General features: G+C 52.8%; 1 protein-coding gene and 1 long non-coding RNA gene across 2 annotated transcripts in view; one reads left to right on the top strand and one right to left on the bottom strand.

The window, feature by feature from the left end:
• Positions 1–19,412, top strand: part of ADCYAP1R1 (ADCYAP receptor type I) — a 48,573-nt gene extending 29,161 nt beyond the window's left edge. Inside the window, exons 12-17 of the mRNA XM_049641656.1 lie at positions 1,289–1,380; positions 4,289–4,372; positions 8,379–8,462; positions 11,593–11,722; positions 13,098–13,139; positions 14,583–19,412. Of these exons, the coding sequence (XP_049497613.1) occupies positions 1,289–1,380; positions 4,289–4,372; positions 8,379–8,462; positions 11,593–11,722; positions 13,098–13,139; positions 14,583–14,771 (621 nt within the window). The 3' untranslated portion in view covers positions 14,772–19,412. The remainder of the gene's footprint in view (positions 1–1,288; positions 1,381–4,288; positions 4,373–8,378; positions 8,463–11,592; positions 11,723–13,097; positions 13,140–14,582) is intronic.
• Positions 1–19,676, bottom strand: part of LOC125930033 (uncharacterized) — a 192,500-nt gene that overhangs the window by 142,827 nt on the left and 29,997 nt on the right. The gene's annotated exons all lie outside the window — the stretch shown is intronic.

Here is a 19,676-nt window from a genome sequence, read left to right on the forward strand (position 1 = left end):
AGTTTATTTATTGAGAGAGAGAGAGCAGAGGAGGGGCAGAGAGAGAGGGAGAAAGAGAATCCCATGCAGGCTCCATGCCACCAGCACAGGGCCCCACACAAGGCTCAAATTCATGAACCACGAGATCATGACCTGAGCAGAAACTTGAATCAGACCCTCAATTGACTGAGCCACTCGGGCACCCTCTATATCTTCTTGATTCGATTTTGTTAATTTCTGGTTTCCCATTTTGTTTGATTTTCCCTTGTGATTTAAAATATTCTATACATCTGTTGTCTTGTCCTCCTTCTGATCCCTAAATTTGTTTAGTTGTATTTTCTCCTTTTGGATTGACTAACATTGGCAGTGAACAGTGTTCTGTGCTGAATTCCAGGTACTGTGTAGACGCTGGGCTTGTAGTGGAGATCATTGAGAGAACCCTGACGTCATAGAGCATGTTTTATCATTCTAATTGATCTGTGGAAACAAACAAACAAAAAAACAAAGCCCCCAAATAAAGTTTTTATTGATCGTCTACCTTTTTCCTATTTCTTTATAATGCATTTTTATCTTTATTAATTTCCTTCTTGTGTAAGTTAAAATTGTGGCACTTTCCCCCTATCTTTTGATTTGAATGCTTCATTATATTCTTGTCGATATTTACTACGTTTTAGTAAGTTAGTGTCACGTTCTGCCTTTTTCTTTTCTCCAGGCACTGCTTTGGCTCCATCCAGATGATGTCACTGTATGGTCCTTTCATTGCACCTTGTTTCTATTAGTTTGCTCCCTGTCCTCCCCTTTCTGTTTACAGAGATTTTGTCCCTGATCTTCATCTGAAGGTAAATGCTGTCATTGTCATTCCCAGGCAGCTTTTTAATTAATAATACTTATGGTTGTCCTTTCTGGTTCCCCATGTTCAGTTACTCTGAGCTTGGAGTTTCTCCAGAGGACAGCTCTCACCTTGGCAGGAGCCTCTTCTCTGTCTGTTTGGCATTGTTTTCCATCACCCCGATCCGATTTGCTTTCTCTTCTAGAAATTGCCTACTTTTCTGGCTCAGTCATGAGCCAGAAATACTCAGTTTTTCTCAGTACTCTTATGAAACTCTTTTTCTTCTATCTCTTCTGTCATTTCAGCAATAGTAAATGGGAGGTAAACAAGTGTTCTCACGTTGCCATCCTGGATTCTAAGTCTAGATGGGATTTTGACTGATCAGAGAGGGTCCTCCTGGGTCAGCAACAGTCCATGCAGAGGCGAGAGCTCTGACAAGTCTTTGCCCAGAATCATTTCTGTCTTTTCTTTGCTCTTCAGGTTAACTTTGTGCTCTTCATTGGCATCATCGTCATCCTCGTGCAGAAACTTCAGTCTCCAGACATGGGAGGCAACGAGTCCAGCATCTACTTGTAAGTACCATTGTGTGAATGCCATAGTCACTTCCAACAGCTATGTGGGCCCTGCACTGAGGTCACAGGAGAAGGCCTAGGTTTTGCTGACAGGGTAAACCAGCAGCGGCATTTGCAAGACTTCTTTCTGATCAAAGTGCCTTTAAAATGTAGTTGCCTTGCCTATCCTTTAGCCAGCCCAGGAGCTAATCCACATGGTGATTACATGGAAGGGAAGAGAGAGAGAGAGGAAGAGATGGTCAGACCCTGTGTCACACGAGGAAAAGCAATATGGAAGACACCAGATTCCTTAGGGTAGTTAGGGTCTTAGTTGTTTCGCAGTTGGATTTCCTTTGGGGATCTTGGTTCTGTGGGAAGTTCATGAATGCCACTGGATGCACTCTTGCCTGATGTCCCCACCCCAGCCCAGTGGGGCTGAGCAAGTTGCTCAGCCCCGACTAGCGAACCAGGTGGACATTCTTGCTGGCTATTGGAAGAGGGGATTCTTTCTCTTCTCCACCTTCTTTCAGGGAAGCTCTATCTTTGGGCCTGGTCTTCCTCCTATAACTCCCTCCTCCATGACCAGAGGGACAGCTGATATGTTTGACATAGCTGGGGTTCCCCAGGCAACACTTACCATTGAGTGTAGGGTTTTCTCCACCTCCATGTCTGTTTGGCTTTGCTTCCTACAAATCTTTTTGCAGTCACGTCCCTAACAGCTTGCCCCACTTGCTCTGCCACCCCTCTCCCAGCCTTCCACTTATTCTGAATCAGACTGGGAAGCTTCCATTTCACCCTTCTTGCTTCATGATCAGGAGAATGACCAGCTGGGTGTGTGGGGTGTGGGGACACTGCTGCTGCTGGGGGGGGGTGGAGATCGAACCCCTGTGGTTGGCTGGTGGGGTCAGATGGGCACAGAAAGTCTGAGGGCATTCTCTGGGGTCTGTCCATGGGCAAGGTGGAAGCCATATGTGTTGCCTCTTTAGTTTTTAAAGAAAAGAGCAGATTAGAAGGAGCTGAGGTATTCTCATGGCGTCAGTGGGGGCTTGGTCCTGTTTTCATTGGAGACTCCAACCCAATGGGGCTCAGAACCTTGAAGGCTGCCAGTGGACAAGTAGAGCAGCAGAGAGACCCCACCAGAGGGTTCTCCCCACCGGCCATTCTCCTGGATAGACGGTATGGCAGGAACTACCCAGAGACCCATCCCAGATCCTTAGGGCTTCCCCAGAGATGCAGAACTTGCCCTGGGTCTGTGTGGTCAGCTTGGGCGCCTGCCTTGTAGAAGTCCTTCCCGTGGGGCTGGGGGATCTGCATAGGGCCTGGCTTGGTCAGCCTTGTTTTCCCTGCTTTTGAGGATGATTACATTTCATTGGAAAAGACCCCCTACCTTTTTTTTTTTTTTTTTTTTTTTTGGTGTTCATTTACTTTCTTTTTTTTTTTTTTCATGTTTTTGCAAGTGTTTTTTGTTTTTGTTTTTTTACCAACCCTTGCTTATCTGTATGTGTTTATGTAGTCAAAAATTTGTCATGCATATAAGTCATAAAGTCTCTAATGCCTTGCACTGGGGGACCAGTGGGACTGGCTCCCTGTGACTGACTAACTTCCCTAGAGGGATCATTCCTACCTTAGTCTCTAGCACCCACAAAACAGAGCCCTGCCGCTCCCTTCACCTCCCTGTCTGGCGTCAGCTCTCATGTCCTATGTCTAGCCACACGGGGGACTGCTCTAGGGCCGAATGCCTCCCATGCAGTTGTTTCTGACATCTGAAGCTACTGGTAGCTAAATTGGCCTTTTCTTTCCTTTGAGCTCCAGCCTTGGTCCCCCTACTCTCTGCTTGCTGCTGGGAAGGGTTTCTTCTTCTGGGGTTTCTGGGATCTCTTCTCTGGGAGGCTCCCCCTTCCTTCCCTCCCACAGGGACACACACAGGGGTCCAACTGCAACCTAATAAGGACACTCTACTGACCCCAACGCACCTTCACCAGCTAAGACATCTTGTGGTAGGCAGCCAGAAGCTCCCCAGGTCTGGTAGGAGGGAAGTGTGGGGTCAGGGTTTCCGAAATATTCCCAAACTGGGAGCTGTAGGATCCTGTCTGGCCTTCCTAATGCATAGACAACCATTTGTAAGAGTGATTTATACATTTAAGTACATTTAAGAACCAGCTGGTTGGTTTGCTTCTGCTGTGGACCAAAAAAATCCCCTTGCAATCTCAGAGAATCCTCTTTGGTGCTAGTCTCAAGCCCCAAAGACAAAAAACTCAGGTGCGGTTGGCAAGCCAGGTGGGAGGGCTAACACAGGATGCGGGGCCCTTGATCCCCTGACATTTAGCAACCTACATGAGTGTTTCCAGGGTCAAGGAGACCCTGTTGGTGGAAGGTGAGGGATAATCAAGGAGACGGTGCTGCTGAGGACTGCAGGCTTTTTGCCAACACTTGCAACTCTGTCCACGCACATTTAGTGCCCACGAACACCCAGTGATCTGGTGGGCTGAGTAAGCATCCCTTTTTACAGCTGAGGGAACTAGTTGTCAGTGTAGTGCAATGAATCCAGTAGGAGCAAGTGAAGCCATAGCTGTGGTGCCGCCAGCCCTTGGCTCTAAGCTTGACTACACCATCTTTCCTGTCCTCGAGGAAATGACAGATGAGAGATGGTGTTCAATAAGTGTATAAGCAAGGCTTCCTGGAACAAACGGCCCCAATGGGATCCAGCCTTGTAGAGAACTGCCCCCCTCCCAGAGTGCTTTGGGCTGGGAGGTGTCTGCTGTGGGGGGAGGGGAGACTATCGGGGGGATGGGAAGGGGCAGGACCTGGTGGGAGAGGAGATTTCAGGGCTGTGCCTGAGTCCCCTTGGGCCACCAGAGCTATGTGTGGGGCGGAGAGGCCCCTTCAGATCTGCCCACAACAGCTTTCCGATTTTTTCCTCTGTTTCCAGAACAAATTTAAGCCTGGGAGTCCCCAAGAAAGCCCGAGAGGACCCCCTGCCTGTGCCCTCAGACCAGCATTCACTCCCTTTCCTGTAGGTTGGTTCCAGCTGCTTAGATGATAAGGGTTTGAGATGGCGCTTCTGTTGGAGGCTTGGACCCCCGCAGGGGGTGGTAGCACTGAGCCACCCACACTCTTTCACCTGGTGCTCCTGATGAAATGAGTCGCTGGCACCAGGACTTGGGCAGGGGCCAGGCGTGGAGTGTGGGCCTGGGTCAGGGCTTGGCATGTGCTCTGGCTCATTGTGGTCTGGGGTGGGGGTTAGGGCTCAGCCTGAGGCTGGGATCAGGGTTAGTCTGCTCTTTCCTGCCCTTAGCTTTGCGAGAAGCCGGCTGGCTCAGAAAAGGGAGGGTGAGTTCCCACACAGACATGGACTGTGCTGAGACCGTCTCCAGGAGCGGGCTTCACTCCCAGCTGTCTCTCCATTACAGGATGGGCATTGGAAGCTGGGTCTGGGCTCGGGGAGAGAACCCCCATCTGTATTTCCCTCAGGGACCTTGCAGAGCAGGTCTGCACAGCCCCTTGGGTGAAGGAAGGAGATGAGAACAGATACCATGATGTAGATAGCAGGGCTGTGACATACCCAGCGTCTGAAGGATGACCTCGACTCCACAGACAGGCTCTGTACTGGCAGAAATGCAGCCAGGAAGCCATCAGTCCAGGAACTCAGCCCACAGCCTAAGGCTTCCAGTTCACATGGGGCTCCATTTTCCACTTCCAAAGCACCCCTTCTCTGTCTAGGAGGGCCCCGTCCTCACAACTCCTGTTAGGGATCAGCAGCGGGGCAATGGTTACTCCTATTTTGCAGATGAAGAAACTGAGTCCCAGAGAAGGAAAGTGACCCCACCTGAGACCACCCAGCAAGTCAGTGTCTAGACAAAGCCTTGAGCTCAGGTGCCCTGACCCCCCAGGCTGGGGAGGGGGCACAGAGGGTGAGCTTGTCCTCAGTGGTGGGGGAGGAGGGAGAGGTGGGCAGAGAAGCTCCAAGATCTGCTGAGCTGAGCTGAGCTTCCGGCCAGAGTACCAGCATGGTGTGCAGCGCTTGCCTGGGGGCTGGGCCAGGGTTCTGGGGCTTTACAGCATCTTGCCATCATGAGAGACCCTATGGAGAATGTTCGGTTCAGACTGAGACCTTCTGTAGGCCTGCCAACTATCTCAGTGCTTCAGTGATCACTAGGAACAAGGTGAAATAGAGAGGGGTGCTGCCTCAAAGCTGCCCCACCACCACAGGATGGGGGTCTAACATTCTGTCGGGCATTTCCTGGGGCTACAGCAGCTTTGCACACAAAAGTCACCAAAGCTCCAAAGCTTCCATGGAGTTTAGCCTGTGACCAAAACAGGGGTTGAAGAAACCATGTGCTGCCTCCCTGGGTTACAGACTGAAGTGGTGAGACCTGGAAGTGGCTTTGACCTTCCTGCAGATACACAGCAAAGCCTTGGCAGAACCAGGCCCGGGAGCCAGGGCTTCCTGGTTTCCAAATGCAGCCGTGGGCCCTGCACCTGCCATGGGGACCTCCAGCCTTCTGATTCAGTTCCCGCCCAGCACCCTTGTCTGAATGTCTTATCCTCCCTTGGGTCCAAATCAGAACTGAGTTCACCAGCCAGTCTGGGTTTATGTCTTCCTTTTGATTAAATTCCTTTCACTAATTGTAGTGACTTTTTAGAGGTCATGACATCTCTTCCTTTCTCACATCTATATCTGGCTTTTCTGCCCCTCTCTTGTGTCATTTCAGTGGGTCCCTTTGCACAGAGCCATTGAAGGTTTGGGAGAAGTGGAGTATTTGGGAAGAAGGCCACTTACCTCTTTCCCCAGATCCTTCTCCCAAGAGGCCTCCCGGGCATCAGGTCCCCCCACTTTGTTTACCCTTCCCCGTCCGAGACCCACATCTTTACGAGGGGTCTGATCTCCCAGCTAACTAAGTGGCCTCTAAGGAAATCAGAGGAGTCTATATTTACTGTGTCCAGGGCCCAGGAAGGTCAGGGACAACAACTTGGGAGCTCAGAGACGGAACAGTCTCAGAAGAGAGTAGCTGAAGCTTTAAAATTCAGGGTGAGGGCTTAAGCCTGGTGGGGATGGGGTGGCATCTGAGGTTTGGGTTCCTGGGCCCTCAGCCAGGCCATGGTTGAGGGATCAGGCCACTGGCTGTAGGAGAAAGTAGCCAGCCATTCAATCTGGACCAGGTAGAGAATAAATTTAGAGGCTACAATGGTTCCCATTCCCGAATACCCAATTAAGTTGTTTTAATTTGTGAGAAAAAGCATACTTATGTGTCCATCTGTCTCTTTGTATGTGTATGAAACAGACCTTTGACATTCACTGAGGACACATGAAGAAACTTCTCAAATATGGGACTTCCTCATGACAGTGTGTCTAGAGCTTCGAGTTGTATGTGGATCACCTAGGGACCTTGTTAAAATGCAGATCCGGAGCCAGCAGGGCTGGGGCGGCACCTAAGATTCTGCATCTCTAAGAAGCTCTCAGGTGGTGCTGATGCCGCTGATCTGGATAGCAGAGCCTCACGCAGGACCTCACATCCCATGTCTGTAAAGTGGGCCAGTAGTGCCCTCACAGAGGGGTGTGAGCTGAGAGGTGCCATTTGTTAAGTGGGAACACCACGCTTGACTGTGGCAAGGGTCTTGGGTGGACCTCGGCTTGCCTCCTCTTTGAAGTGTGTGATTCACATTCGTGCCTCAGCAAAATGACGTGTCTCCACATGTCAAGGACCTTCAGACTTCCTCTCAAAGATCGGGAATCATAGATTACAAATCAGTGAATGCCCAAGGTCTGGTCTCTTCATGTGTATTTGTTCTCATGTGTATCAGATCCCTGCAGATAGATCCGTTCACCAGCAGGTGCCAGGAGCTCGATACCTCATGGTGCCTGAGGAGGGTTCATGAGGGAGGCTGCTCTTTTGAGGTCTGATGAGAGAACACAGCTCTTCATCCATGTCTTACATGCTTATCAGAGAAGGAGAAGAAGTGTCTGTGGCTTGTCCCCACCCACGCAGAAGCAGGACCGTGATGAGCTAGAACAGACGGAAATTCCGCCTGACCTCTCTGAGGGGGTGGAATTTCTCAGTGCCTCACCCAGGCTAGTAGGGCTAACCCGGGGCTCACCTGTGGATGCCTCGGTGTTTCTGCAGGCAGTGGGGCGGTACCAAAAGGTGCCCTTCTCAGCCTTCAGCCCCTGCCCTTCGAACTTCAGAAAGTCTAGCCCAGCGCTGTGCTGTAGACCTCTCAGCAGGGACAGCAGTGCCCTAGCCTGTGCTCTCCAGTATGGGAGCCACTAGCTGCACGTGGCCGTTGAGTCCTGGCAAGGTGGCTAGGGGAACGGAGGAAAGCGGATTTCTAATTTGATTTAATTTTCATTCCAATAGCTGCCGATGGGTAGTGGCTGTCCTATTGGACAGTGCACATCGAGACCAATTAACAATCTCTTCCAGCCATCCCGCCTCTTTTCCCCCCACCCCGTATGCCCGCACTGAACTGCCTGGGGGCTCAGAGAGGACGAGGTGCAGGCAGAAGAGTGAGAGGTGTAGAGGAGAAAGACCAGTGGACACCCAAGCCCAGGACTGGCCTGATTCAGGCTGGGTGGGCCCGGGCTAGGCAGCACGAGGTCCACGGGATGTGTTTCCGGCTGCCCACCTGGCTGAGTGACCTCCGACAAGGCCGTGCTCTGAGCCTGGACCTGACTCAGCCAATTTCTGGGGCCCGTGCTTGAGACCCAGCCCCGCCCCCACCTTCAGAACACACGTTCCCGCCAGCTCCCCTTACCTGTCTGTGGACCCAGCGTGAGCGCTCGTTGCGTGCACGTGTGTTCGTGCACACACCTGTACACGTATGGGCATGCATTTCTGTGTCCAGAGCTGACCATGTCTTGGCCCCTGGCTTCCTCATCCTCTTCCATGTCACTGCCCCAGCCCTGTCTCCATCCCTGGGCTCCTCTGCCCTCCCCTGAGCCTTGTCGCTCCAGGTCCACCTCAGTTTCTTCATTGCCCGATGCCCCCAGCTGACAGAAGTGCTGATCTTGTCACACCCAGCAGCTGCGTGCAGAAATGCTACTGCAAGCCACAGCGGGCTCAGCAGCACCCTTGCAAGATGTCAGAACTGTCCACCATAACTCTGTAAGTGTGCGTGGCGTGGCTGTGGCCGGGAGGCCCGGAGGGGAGGGGGCCGCATGCTGCTGCCGCTGCCCGGAGCTTGCATCCCGCCGGCTGGACGAGAGCGGAGAGCGAGCCTACGCCTCCAGCCCGGCCCTTTCTGCACTGTTGCATGTTGTTGTCTGTGTGTCTTGTGAGTTCTCTGCAGCCTTGAGGCCCTCGGGGCGGGGTGGGGTGGGGTGGGGGGAGGTCGTGGGGACGGAGTGGCAGGGCTGAGGCCTGGAAGCCTCTCCTGCAACCGCCCCGATGTGTGGTCTTCCCAGAATCCCCAACTTCCCTGGGCTTGTCTTTGCAGCTGCCAAATCAAGTTCTAAGACCCTTAGAGCTTGAGTTCTCAGAGACTGTCCCCCTGCACGGGACAGGACCCTCACCCTGAGGAACCTCACTCACGCTCCATGTGCCAAGTGGCTTAATCCCCACACTGACCCTATGAGATGGGTTCTTGTAGAAACGCCATTTTACAGATAAGAAAACTGAACGCAGAGAGGTGAAGTACTCACTCAAGGTCACATAATTGGCGTCTCTAAGTGAAGCTCAGTCTTAACTTGGAAATTGCTTGAAGTGGAGGAGCCCACTGTAATTTGGGCAGCTCTGACCAAATTGGAAGGTCTTCTTGGTATTTTTTAGGCTCTCTGCCCATTCATGCCTCTTTTGGACAGGACAGAGGCCGAGGCCTGTGTCACTGTCTCTGTGGCTTAACCAGATCATAGGGTGATTCTGTGACTGACCTCCAAGGGGTCCCAAGGCTCACACCATATGTCCCTATTCCATGGCCTCTGGTCAGCTCTGAAGTAGAGAGGTCCCAGAAGTATGGGCCCTAGTGGCCTCCTCATCTGCCCTCTCTGCCCTGTCTACCAAAGGGGTCACCGGGATGCCCTGGGTCCCTGACAGAAGTCCCCGTCCATTCCAGGGGACGGCTACAGGGCCACCAGGGAGGAAAAGTGTTGCCCTTGCTGCCATTTGCCACATGGCCAGGAAGTTGGAAGGACCTGAGCTCGTGTCTGAAAGAGCCCTGCTTCTCACACGATGGGCCCATCCATCCACTGCCACCATGAAAGCTGGAGAGGCTTGGCCTTTTGGTTTCCAAGACACTTTGGAACTGTAGGGTCAAGTCCCTGCAAACAGGCCCACGTGTGTAGAGGAGGCAGGGAAGGAGGAGGGCAGGGACAACAGGCACGCCCCAGGGCTGCCTTCCCTCCTGAGCCCCTTCAATTAAGCTTCACTTGTAAAGTAACCCCTTTAGGCAGGGTTGCAGAGTGGTTCCCCAGGTGCCCACATACCTCAGTTCCAGGCTACTTGCCTCTCCTTTTTGGACCTTCATTTTCCAGCCATCACTCCCTGTTGCCTCTGGTGCTAACCACTGGATGCACAGAGATGAATAGGACCCGAGCCCCGGGTCGTGGTCAGGTTTCAGAGCTCTGAGGCTTTCGTATGGTCTGGACGTTCATTTACCCTTTCACGGGCAGGCAGGTGCCTTCTGAGCGGGAAGCCCCCAGCCTGGCATGTGCTGGGTGCTGGCCAGGGAAGGTAACTGATAAGCACCATGACTACCTCCAAGGAGCCACAGTCTGAGAGAGGATAGACCACTCAAGAACCACACCTGGCCTCAGAGTGGGACCTCCTCACATCCTGTTGGCTCCAGCTCTGGTTCTGGGGCACCTGGGTCCTACAGAATGGGCTGCCTGTGAGCAGGGATGGAAGGCATGGGCACTGGCTCTCTGGGGGGCTTCTTCCTTCCAGGGCTGAGTGGTGGTCCACCTGAAGGTCTTCTTAGGCTACCCTTCCTCTTTCCTTTGTGTCGCCTTCTCTGCTTTTCTTTTTTCCCTTCCCCCTTCCTCCTTCCTTCCCTCTCATTTGAAACTGGGAAGCCAAGGGCCTCACTCAGACTCCATGGATTCACCTTCTCCTAAAATCTGGAGCCCCCACATGCAACAGAACATTCTCTCTCACAAAGGCTGGGATGGGGAAGAGGACAGGGTACATATGTAACTGCCCCAACTCAAAGGGCCATCCCACACCCGGCTGTCCATCCCTGTGGACAATAACTGAGAGGGAGGGGAGCCGAACCTCCCACTTATCCCCAACTCCGATGGCCCAGGGGGCAGACTGCACCTGCAGGGCAGGGCTGGCTCTTCCAGAAGATCCAGAGGGAGCCAGTACACTGGGGTGGGCGAAGATGGGGTGCTACTCTTGGAGACTCCCTGGGAGTACCCCTTCTGATAGAAGAGGACCCACAAGGATATGCAATATTTACCCTCCCGATGTCATACCATAGCTCTGTGCCCCCGCCCATCAGAGCAGAGCCCCACCCACTAGGCTTAGCAGCCAATGGCCAGCAGCCTCAGGGGGCACAGAAGTCCCTTTGGTCCTGTCTCTTTTTAACCCACAAGCTCCGAGCAGATAGCCTCCTCTCTCTTGACTGTTTCCCTGGTGGCAGTTTCCTCTGGCTTAGTTGGTGCTTGTTTATTCCCAGTGTCAGTAAATCCTTCCTAAGATCCCTCCTAGGTCTCACCCACTGAGCACCGCACCTCTCCCCCCGCCCCCCCCCCCCGCCCCACCCTGGGCTACACTTCCCCATCACTTTCCATGAGTGTCCTGGCAACCCCAGACTCAGAAAAGCCCACTGCCTCTGTGGCCCCTTAGGGGGTTGTCTTTTTAGGCACGCGGAACTTCCTTCCAGAGCAGGAGAGGGTTTGCTTTGCTTGAGGGTCCCTGATGTCATTCAAGCCTTCTGAATCCAATCCCTCTATTTGCACTGACTTCACTTTTCCCAGGGGGTTTGCGCCTCCCACAAGGGGTGTCTGTCAATCACACACTCCCGTGTGCATTTTTAGTGACTTTACAGGATACGGACATGGCCTAGAGGGATGGGATGTCCCCCGAGAACCTCCCAGGGAGTTCTGGAAGGCCTGCTCTGTTGGCCACCATTCGTCCCAGGCCCCATTCTTTCTAGGAAAGAATCGCAAGAGGGTCTTGGACAGCAGCCCCAGCCCTGGGGGAGAGCAGGGAGCTGGGACCGGCGTCTCTGCCCTCCCTGGTTCCAGCATCAAGACTTGGCGGTTCCCCAGAACAATATCTTGTTCTCTCCCAACAGGCGGCTAGCCCGGTCCACCCTGCTGCTCATCCCGCTATTTGGAATCCACTACACGGTATTCGCCTTCTCCCCGGAGAACGTCAGCAAGAGGGAGAGGCTTGTGTTTGAGCTGGGGCTGGGCTCCTTCCAGGTAGGTGTGGCAGAAATGGCAGGTGGAACTCGTGGAGAGCCAGGGAGGGCCCTGGCCCCTGACCTGCCAGCGCTTCTGACTTCTTTAACCCAGTCTCAGCCTCGTGTTTCTGTCTCTGAAATGAGTGCTAGAAGAGAGGGGAGCTGGGCGAGCCCCTTCTGCCGTGTACCCCGTGGGCTCCCAAGAGAACACACACTGATGTCTTGTTGCCACATCTGGGCGTTCTGAGCAAGGCCTCCCTTGGGTGCCCATCCCTCACCTTCAGCCTGGGACGTGAGCAGAGTGCTCTCCAGAGACCTCTGTGTCCACAGCCTGACTGCAGTCTACAGACCATGTCTCTTCTGAGCGCTGGAGCTCGGTCTTACCCCGGTTGGGGTCCCCAGCACAGGACCTGGCCACAGAGAGCGGAATGAGCTGAACAGGTAGATGAGCAAAGAGATGCATAAATGATCCAGGGACTAGCAAGTGGGGAGCCATGAATCCATGCATGGAGGCATAGGTAGGTGGGGTTTTCAGCATGTGAGGGAAGGAGTGAGCGAGTTGGTATGAGGACGCACAGTGACTGCATTAACAGATGGCAGTCCAGGTGGCCAGGGAAAGTAGCAGTGGCAACCTTGGGTCCCCAGGACGGAGCACCTCTCCCTAAGCCAGCTGTTGAACCCAGCTTCTTGATGGTCAGAAGGTTACTCTGTGTATCTGACTTAATCTCTTGCCCCACCCCGCCCCCATTTTAACCCAAGGCCATTTCACCTCTTAGAGTTCTTAGCCTGGTGAGGCTGGGAGTTGTACAGACACAGCCCCAGCTTGGGAGTCAGAACCCAGGGCTTCTGTCTTAGCACAGAAAATTCTAAATGCAAAGAATATGCGTAAAGGTAGGAAGAATAGACAGCTGCCTGCTCTGTGCCGGGCATTTACTCGTGTGTGTTGTGTGTGCTGTGTACAAGAGGATCTGGCCAAAGTGGGGTGGGATGGGAGGTATCAGGGATAGAGACATAGGTCTGTTCTATCCTGGAGTAGTGCCGTCCTCAGGGTCCTGCAAACTGGTTAGGGGGCCCAGAGAACATCCAACGGACATCTAGGACAAGCTTCTTGTAGAAAGTAGGATAGAGCTGGCCCTTGGGAATGGGAAGGATCTGACCTAGGAAATGTGAGATCCAAAGTCGGGGTGTAGCCATTTGGCCTCATGGGGACGGCCATCTTGGTTCAGCAGAACTTTACCCATCTTACTGCAGGTTCCTGGGCAGGTGGCCTCCTATCCAGTTCATTATATTTTTCTGCCTTCTAGGGTCATTCCCCTTTTCCTCCACCTCCTATACTCCCAGTGCACAAGGTCCCTTGCTAGCATTCTCAGGTTATTTTTGCTCTTTCTCCCTAGGGTTTTGTGGTGGCTGTTCTCTACTGTTTTCTGAATGGGGAGGTAAGACTCTGGCCCTCTGACTTCTTAACAGTGGAGGTGGGGATTGCCAGGGAGCAGGCAGGTAGGGACATCGCCTGCTGCCTACCAGAGCTGATTCCCTAGACCAGGGCAATGCCAGGCTCCCAGCACCTGGACGAGGGGGAAGGCAGTGGTTCTAGGGTCCCCTGACAGCCTCCACCCCGTGCCAGAATCTCTCCCACTTTGCCTACTGTGCAAGGCATCAGCTGTGCCTGGAAAGGCATTGCCTGCTGAGCACAGCCCTTCCTGGCAAGGCTTGCATAGTAAGACTACCTTAGTAAAGAAAAATGGAAAGTGAGGAAGGGTGAGGTACAGACAATGGGACCTATAGTTTATGAGGCTGTGATGAGCAGGGCTGCTGAGGAGGGACTCTGGGGACTTGGAAGAGACCCCGGGAGAGGCCTAGAACCTTCTTGTATTGTTCCATTCCCAGGATGATGCTTTTGAATAGAGCCCATAACAGAGGTGCTGGGATAGGGTTGGGGACTGAATGGGTGGGATGGGTTTAGAGAGTGGGCAGGAATCATTGCATCTCTGCTGGCATCTTGCTTGCATGACCTCAGCAGGCTCCCCCTCTTTTTGCATGTGAGAAACCAGAAGGTAGGGTTCAATGATTGCCAAGACAGTGTATGGGAAGGTCAGATGAGGATAGATAAGGAGACAGAGCCCTGCAGGGGGTGGCTGGGAAGTGGGAGTGTGTGGAGCTTACCAGGAGCCTGTGGGGGAGGTGGAGGCTGGAATTGGAGGGCTGGATGCTGGTACCACTCACTTCTAGTCGTGCAGTTCATGCACTAAGCAAACGTGCTGGACTGAGGGGGCATATGGAGGCTGAAACTGGCCATGCCCTGTACTTAACCATGCTAAGAGCAACATGGGGGGTGTGTTCAGCCAGAGAGTGCATTATTTAGTGGTCCTCAACCCTGACTGCATATTGGAATCCACTGGGAAGCTTTACAACCTATGGATGCCTTACCGCAGAGATTCTGATGTAATTGTTCTGGGATATGATATGGGCATCTGGACTTTGAAAGCTCTCCAGGTAATTCCAATCGGCAGCCCACTGTTAATGGTCTGAGAGAGTGGGGCTCCTTGCCCTGATCTGTCTGACCCAAGGGCCTGCTTTTTAAAGATCCCGTGAGCTGGTCTCTGACTATGGAGCACCAAGGCCCAGGAACAGAGGCCCACAGAGAACAAGAAGCCACTGGAGGGTCTTGCTCAGTGACTTGGGAAAGGGGCTGAGGTCAGCCCCTCAGAGGCCTTCTTTCCCATTGGTGGCCTTGAGGGCTACAAGTGCCATTTGGGGGTTGCTGGGTACTGCAGGAGGCGGCAGGGCCAGCCTGGGAGGGGTCCCGGGCAGAGCATTCAGGTGGATGAGGCTAGAGAAGGTGTCTGTCTGGAAGTGACCGTCCAAGTTGCTCCCTGCAGGTACAGGCGGAGATCAAGCGTAAGTGGCGGAGCTGGAAGGTGAACCGCTACTTTGCCGTGGACTTCAAACACCGGCACCCATCCCTGGCCAGCAGCGGGGTGAACGGGGGTACTCAGCTCTCCATCCTGAGCAAGAGCAGCTCCCAGATCCGCATGTCCGGCCTCCCAGCTGACAACCTGGCCACCTGAGCCCGCGCTCCCCTCCTCCTCTCCTCCACACGCAGGCTGGGTTTGTGGGCAGGCGCCGGCCCACGCATGTTGTGCTTCTTCTCTCACTTCGGGCGGGCCTGAGGCTGGAGGCTGGGCTCCCTGAGGTGGGAGAAGGATGCAGGGCGCAGATGGGTTATTTCCTCTCCCCGTTTGGCGCTGGCCCCACCCACCGTGGGCCGCTGGGCCCTGATCCAGACATGTAAATACGCCACAAATTTTGAAAAGTTGTCTCATTCCCTACCCCTTCGCCCACTGTCCCTGCTCACCTCAAGCAAGTCCCCAGCTTTACCCTGCCCTGTTTCCACCAGCCTCAGTGATCTCCTTGACCTTGTCAGTGAGGCCCTGTCAACTGAGGCTGATGACCTTGCTTTGGGGGCTTGGGGTGGGCATGTCCAACAGCCACCCCCCCCACCAAGTGTCTGACTTTCAGCGTGGACTCCTTGAATCTTCTTGCCACCTGAGGCCCTTCTCAGACCTGGCCCAGTGTCTGAGGCCTGCCAGAGGTCCAACTTGGGCTCCCAGAGCATCCTTTAGTGCAGGCGAGACCTGAGTCGAGACTCCTTCATACCCTCCCCCAGCATCTTGGTGTCTAGGTGCCCAGCTCCTGGGTACAAGGGCAGTGGGATAGCTCCAGAGTTTTTCCATTCAGAGACTTCATTTTGGGTGTGGGGCTAAGGGTCCCAGAATGTTCTGGTGCTCTTCATTTGGTAGAAGAAAAATTGCCAAGAGCCAGAAATGTGGATGTGATTGGAAAGGAGATGGAAAGAGTTTGGGGCTCCCATGGAAGAAGACCTTCACTGGCTCCATTATTTTACCCCCAACTCAAGGTGAGAGGGGGTTCATCTGGTAGCCTCCCTTCTGCCCCTCCCATCCCCAGGCATCAGGTGCGGACTGTGAGAGATGGATGCCTCAGAGACACTGCTCCCTACCCATGCCTAAGCCTTCCCCCTCCTCATTTCTCCTTAAGTTAAAGCCATGATTAGGATGAACCAGCCGCCTTCCTGTGATGTCAGTGAATCCTGAAACACCTTATGCCTCCATGTGCCCAAGTCCAGGGCCTAGATTTCCCCCTCACCCCACCCCCATGGACAATGAGGATCCCAGCCACCAGCTCTTTCGGCTTGGGCTCAGCTACTGAAATATCTCTGAGACCTTTGCAAAGACTTCCCTCTGTGTATTCTTGATGTTGAATCACCACGGACGCTAGAGTGTCCTAGAGTGTTGGGAGGGGAAGCCACACGTGCCATGCCTGTTAGCAGAAGCTGCAAATGGGAGCGATGGCAGATCCCCAATGCCTATTATGGTTCTCCAGATGCAAATTGCTTGGCTAGGAATTCAAGATGGGGTGCAACTGGGTTGGGGGAAGATGGACTGAAGTGCTAGAGTGCCATGGCCCGTGTGGGGGGCCCATTTCATTCTATGTCAACTTTTGGTGGTGTTCCTGTCCAAGTGTGTTTGTGGACTTGTTTCATGATCATGTTCTGGAATGCTTGGGGAATTTGCGTGGAGAGGAAATACTGCTTAGCTTGGTTTTATAAAGAGGAAGGGGCTTGGGGGTGTGTTTTTGGAGAGGTCTTCAAAGTGACTGGAGAAGGACTTAGTTGCTTTGTTTGGAGACAAGCCCTGTGTCCGTGGCCAGTGAAGCACTGTGGGTCCCTGGGTCTTTGGCAAACTTAGAATCTGCCCTAGTTGGGCTCAGACTACTGATATTGTGGACATGCAGCTCCCTGTTCTGGGCCTTGGTTTCTCCATTTGTGGGATGCAGGGACTTCTAAAGCTTCTCTAGGCTCTGTACTTCAGTAATTCTCCAGTTCAAAAGTAAGCAGATAAAAGGGCATGCGTCATTGTTATGTGTATCATCTAAGGTTTTGAAGTGTACATGTTTGTGTATATGTGGAGGGAAGGGACGATGCTGTTTATTTTCTCTTTCTTAGAAAGGAAACATCTGTTTCTTCCACTGGGACACCCCAGTGGAAGCTGGTGGGCCAGAGGGAAAGGTCATGACAGGGACAATTGGACAGGTGCCTTGGGTGTGATGTGCTGATCCAGCCGTGTGCCTAGCCAGGGCAGGGTGCCATGGCTGCTTGGATAGTAGCCACCTCCAGATCCTAGGAGCAGTCCCTTAACTGGACCCCATTTCTTCACCCCTGTCCCCACCAGCAGATCTGCTTCACTGTGGAAAAAGAGACTTTGATTTTATATACACATACATACACACACACACACACACACACATGTCATCACAAAACAGCAAAAACATCATCAGGCCTGAATTCCATGTGCTGTGCTGTCACCTGAGCCCTGGGTTGCATCCTTGTAGAGGTTCCAGGTTCCCGTTGGTCTGTGGTTTGTTTTTCTGTCTGAATGAGTTATTGCCAGTCTTGTGAACTAGATGTACCCAATGTATTTCGAATGTTCCAGGAGGTTAGGCAGCTGGCTTAAAGGTCCCTGGCAGTGGGTGAGAAGCATAAGGTTTGGGTAAAAACCTTCCCTCTCTAGTCTTGGTTTTCAAATCTGTAAAATGGGAAGTAAGACTAGATGATTGGTGTAGCCCAGTGCATGTTTGGAATTCTCTGTCTAAATACCAGCCATCTAGTTGCTGGGAATGGGCCCCAGGCAGGGATTGTGTTATTTGCCTGACTGGAAAGGATAAGAAATCCTGTGCAGCCAGCAGGGGTTTGAGGGCCTTGGGAATGGTTAGGTTGGAGAAGAGCAGAGGTATCCAACTCCTTGACTCTAGAAGATCATTACCAGGAAGGGTTTTTTTTTTCTTGTTTTATGCAATCCTAAAGGGCAACCGTCACCCAGGGGAGGCTGAATTCTCCTTGGAATGAAGCGATTTTTCAACCTCTTCCATGAATGTCCTGCCATGGGAAAGGCCGTGTTAGGAGAGAGTCTCCAGCCCTAGGGGAAATGGGATTTCAAGTCAGGGATGCTGAGGCTGTCAGGGAATCTGAGAGGGAAGTGTGTGTGATTTGGGCAGGGGGGAGGGGTTCAGTGGCTTTTTGGTGGTACCCAGCACTGTGGGCTTCTTAACCCCCTACTAGAGGCTGGGCTACTTTTCCTGTCTCGGTGGGTAGCTCTGTGGCCCTCCTTGACATATCCAGTGGCCTGCAGTGATTCCTTCTCTGACCCTTACCCCTCCCCAAACCAGCTTCTCTGGGGATCAGGGCCAGGCAGCTGGAGCTGGGCCCAAGGCTCGAAGTACACATCATCACTCACCAAGTGTGCTCATTCACCTCCTTCATCTGACCCTTTCCCTTCCTGGAAGGAAAGCTAGAAGAGGCTTTCTTTGTGATTCTGTGAGTACCCTTGACCCCTTCAAGGTCACTCCAAAGTGAAAGCAGTGAGTGCTTTGTCATCGTAAATTCCTGCCTGAGCCCAGTGACCATGGAAGCCTGCCAGAAGAGCTCAGAGCAGGGAGCGGGGAACCCAGGCTTCTCCCAGCTTTGCCACTGACCTGGCCTTGACCCCATCCCCATATATCTTCAGGGAGACTCACGAAGCACTAGATCTGGGAAAGAAAATGGAGATCTGCAGGTCAAACCTCCCCGTTGGGCTGATGAGAAATCACTTACCAGCAGGCCTAGCACAGTGCCTGTATTGTGTCGGGATCCAATATGCTTTACAAACCTGAGTGAGAAAATGGGCCCACCAGCATGTGCCCAGCCCTGCACGTGAGCCAGAATAAAGTGTCCGTACGGAAAACATTCAGCCTTGCACAAGAGAGGGGCTCTGGCTACAGAAGTTGTTAGGACTCCATATTGCAGGAGGAACAATGGCGTCAGTGTGGCATGGGGAGACCTGTGTTGTAGCTCAAGCCTTACCACCTGCTCTGTCCTCCAAGGTTTAGCCTCTTTGAGCCTCTGCTTCCTAATATGAGACATGGGAGGACATGATTTGCAGCCTGCTCCTCAGGCCAGGGATAAGGTTGAAATGAGACATTCTTGTATGTAAAAGGGCTTTGGAAACTACACAGGTAGGGGCTGGTTTCTGGGGTGAAGATCCCTGAAAGGGATCCCATGCTGTTCGTCAACTACTTTGAGCCCTCCTGGGTTAACCTTTGCCCCACTTGTAAAACCACCAGCACCGGGGGTAAGGGGAAGGCCAGTGGGCTCTGACAGACACAGAATTCCAGGCTTATCTCTGCCAACAACTGAATAGTTTGTTCCTGGGGTTAGGATGGGAGAATTTCATGTGGGTGGTGATTTCCATGTCACTTGCATGGGAATCCTTCAAGGATCTGGGATATCCCTGAAGTGGGCTATGTGGCCCTTTCTTCTTTCCCTAAATGTGAAGTCCTGGGATGCGTCTGTGCTTGGCCATTTGTGTCTTGTCTTATGTCCGTGTTTTATAGTTTGCCCTGTGAGGGCTGAAGTGGGGCAGTCCCCAGCATCCCAGACGTGGCTCCAGGCTTGCTTGTGGAACCAGGCTCACCTGTGTTTCATCTCCCACAATAAAGATAAACCCCGCAGACCTCACTGCTACTGCTGCCGCCATTAATGCTGTGCTCACAACCTTGTCCTGGATTTTAAGGATGTCAACCTGCTGTAGATAACTCAATAAATGTATTATCATTTTTCCTGGTGGCTGTAACTTGGCAGAAGTGGAGGGCAGGGAGGAGAGGAGGTAAGGAGGGGAGGAAATCTGATCATCCAGAGTAATCTGGTTTACACAGTCCTGTGGCCTTCTGGATTCCAAGGGAGAGGTGTGAGAACAAGCATAAATGAGCTTAGGTTGGGCTTGGAAGAGTCAGGTCCTAGGATCATGCAAACTGAATGGAATGAAGGTGTCTTGGATGTTTTGGGTTCCTAGAAATGGAAGTAACTCACCCCATGGTCTCTGATGCCTCGTGGCCTTCATATTGTTTTATCAGCATGGCTA

This window comes from Panthera uncia, chromosome A2 (genome assembly GCF_023721935.1).
Source record: "Panthera uncia isolate 11264 chromosome A2, Puncia_PCG_1.0, whole genome shotgun sequence".
NCBI lineage: Eukaryota > Metazoa > Chordata > Mammalia > Carnivora > Felidae > Panthera > Panthera uncia.